This window comes from Glycine max, chromosome 2 (assembly GCF_000004515.6).
Source record: "Glycine max cultivar Williams 82 chromosome 2, Glycine_max_v4.0, whole genome shotgun sequence".
NCBI classification, from domain to species: Eukaryota; Viridiplantae; Streptophyta; class Magnoliopsida; order Fabales; family Fabaceae; genus Glycine; species Glycine max.
Genome location: NC_016089.4, coordinates 3,987,467 through 3,990,506, shown reverse-complemented (window position 1 = coordinate 3,990,506; position 3,040 = coordinate 3,987,467). Strand labels below are relative to the sequence as shown.

Below are 3,040 nucleotides of genomic sequence, written 5' to 3'. Positions count from 1 at the left end.
CATTGAATAATATTATAAAATTATTTTATATTTTCATATTGCATAACTTTTTCTCTCTTAAAATTAAATTATCAAATGCATTACCGAATTTATCATATTGATCCTACCCAACTAAGACGTACACGTACACGTCTTAGGTTTTACCAAGTATGGAGTATAAGCCATGATTATAGTTAGGTCCATGAATAATTCAGCAACAGCACAGCCACATGCATGCCAAAGACCTAATGGGGCATGAATATATCTTTCACAAGATACCCAGCAATTATATGAACGCGCGTCAATCCTACCAGCAAGATACGCGTCCTTCTTCGCGTACATCAAGATTGCTCAAGAAAATCGAAGGGAAAGAAAATGACAAGATTCTTCATATAGCTTGGTAATGCAATTAATTAAACAGGCATATGGTTAAAATCGAAGTAGACGTGTACAAGGATACACGCCACTCGTGCACACAATATTAAACACTAAATATATACACTCTCATAGACCCATTGTTCTTGGAATTTTAAAAAGGTTATCTAAAACTCAATCAAATTATTGCGGATCTCAAAACCTCTACATTAATCTTTCTTTAATAAATAATAATCAGTTTCAGCAGCTCAAGCTCCTTCATATTGAGATTTGAGACAATCCAAGCAGTGGATACCAATTTTATATTTGAAATCAACACGGTAATGTGGCAAGAGAGGAGGCAAACTAGGTGATGACTAATGAAGATTTCTGTTTACCAACACACGGAGAAGAAGCCAGGTATTCACCTTAAGGCTCAAACCCATTTCACTACACATAAATATCAAATTATTATTATCATATATAATATAATAGAGAACAATGTCGGCTAGTGATGTGACAATTTAACCGAAATTTAAGCGTAGCCCATATGCGTGTACCACATGCCCCACACGTTAATTAAGTAAGTGATATGTGCCACCTTTTAATTTGGGATTATTGATGAGGATAGCTCTTATATAAAGAGAGACGAGGACTTTGTAAGAGCATCCAAAATTTGAGCTTCTATTGGAGAGAAACAAACACCAAATAAAAATAGCAATCATGGCAAATAAGTACCATGTTCGTTCTATTAGTTTGCCTTCTAGATCTCATCCTAGCACCATTAGAGTTGAGGAGGAGCTTAGCAAGATCAAAACTTGGGAAGGAACATTCACATCCACATCAGGGTCCATTCACACAGGCATATCCTTGATTGAAGATTTGTACATTTGCTTGGATGATCTTCTCAACATGGCATCTACCCAAAAGGTGATTTCTCACCATAGAGGTGAAAAATGTGTGCAAGAGGTGTTGGATGGTTCAGTGAGAATTTTGGATATATGTGGCATCACAAGGGACACCATGTTGCAAATTAAGGAAAATGTCCAAGCCCTTCACTCTTCTCTAAGAAGAAGAAAGGGAGACTCATGTGTTGAAGCAAGTGTGGCTGAGTACAAGTTGTTCACAAAAAAGATGAAGAAGGATGCCATTAAGTTGATCACATCTTTGAAGCAGATGGATGGCAAATTTGGGGTGTCCACACTTTTGGATCTTGATCACCACTTCGCTGCTGTGATTAGAGTGCTTAGGGAAGTCATTCTGATGAACTTGTCACTATTCCAATTTTTTTTGTCATTCTTCACCGTGTCTTCATCGAACTCAAAGACATCCAAATGGTTGCTGGTGACAAAATTGATGCACAGGGGGATAAAACCTTGTGAAGACAAATCAGAGAATATCAATGAATTTCAGTGTGTGGAAGCATCTTTGAGCACCCTTCTAAATGAAGGCACTATTAATGATGAGAAGATGCAGGTAGTTCATGAAAGATTGGAGGCTTTGGAGAATGCCATTGAAAGTGTTGAGAATGGCTTGGAGAGTGTGTTTAGGCGCTTGATTAAAACTAGAGCTTCCCTTTTGAACATAATCTCCCAATAGAGTACTTTCAATAGATATTTTTCTCCAAATTCTGCAATGCAGCCAAATTTTAGGGGTATGCTGAGGAATGAAATTTTTACCTACAATTATTTGTAGATATGTATAATTCAAAAGAAATATATTGAAATGTAAAAACAAAAAAGAAATCTTTGTTCCCTACATTACGGTGTCTTCTTGTGTTAATCATATTTTCTCAAGACAGCATATGTTTACATTTGACATATTCTCTGCCTATACACTCTTAATATTTTCTCTGTGATCATCTTTAATAATTAATCAGATTTGTCCATCCATAGCTTTTTTAAAAATAAAAGCAGTAAAACTTTGTTATTCTTGATTTTTTCACAAAATAATTGAATGGTCTGCTTGTTATTGGAATGTCCAAAGGGAAGCTTTGAACATAAGCTCTTGAGAACTTCATATACAGAATCAACGGGATATCTGCTAGCTTTTGACACCGTTTATTTCGCCACACTAGTAGTTTTGATTAAATTTACTCATGACAATGATTTAATAGTTTGTTATTTGTTACTTTGAAGCTTCAAGATATAAGTTTTCTTTTTTCTTTTTGGTCTAAAATTGAGTGTAGAACTAGAAATCAGTAGGAAATCCAAAACTCTATCACCTCAACTTTAACAAAGATCCACACAGTTGATTTATCTAAGCTGCCATTCTTTAATCATATTACAAGTTGATCAGAAAATCTTTTCTAAAATCTCAGGGTATTTCGATTAAGGTGAACCGTCAAATATACTTTCAAATTAATTTGAGATTATATGAAGTTACATGAGAACAGTGTTGTCCTTGTCTACACTAATGTTGTGACCACAAATAATAGATTATGCAAGGATAGTTTATAATTGGCAATTGTCTGTTCTAAGACCTTTCCCCTGTGTATTTTATCTGTTATATTGTATCTGTCTATTAAGGGCAACCAAATTGGGAAAGTGGTCTCAGCCATGGTATAAATTCAAATGAAAGTTATGAGGGTAATTCTGTTTTGAAAATGGACCATTCTCTAAACTAGGCCAAGGATCCAGTACATAATTTAACAGTCATCTATTTTTGCTCATTGAGGCATTATGTCAATTGTCAAGCACATGGTCCA

General features: G+C 35.0%; 1 protein-coding gene across 1 annotated transcript; it reads left to right on the top strand.

Annotated features, from left to right (window-relative positions):
* The first annotated feature begins 993 nt into the window (after window positions 1-993).
* Window positions 994-2,091, top strand: LOC100811784 (uncharacterized). The gene has a single exon (NM_001317415.2). The coding sequence runs from the start codon at window positions 1,057-1,059 to the stop codon at window positions 1,930-1,932; it is 876 nt and encodes a 291-aa protein (NP_001304344.2). The 5' UTR covers window positions 994-1,056; the 3' UTR covers window positions 1,933-2,091.
* Window positions 2,092-3,040: the final 949 nt, after the last annotated feature.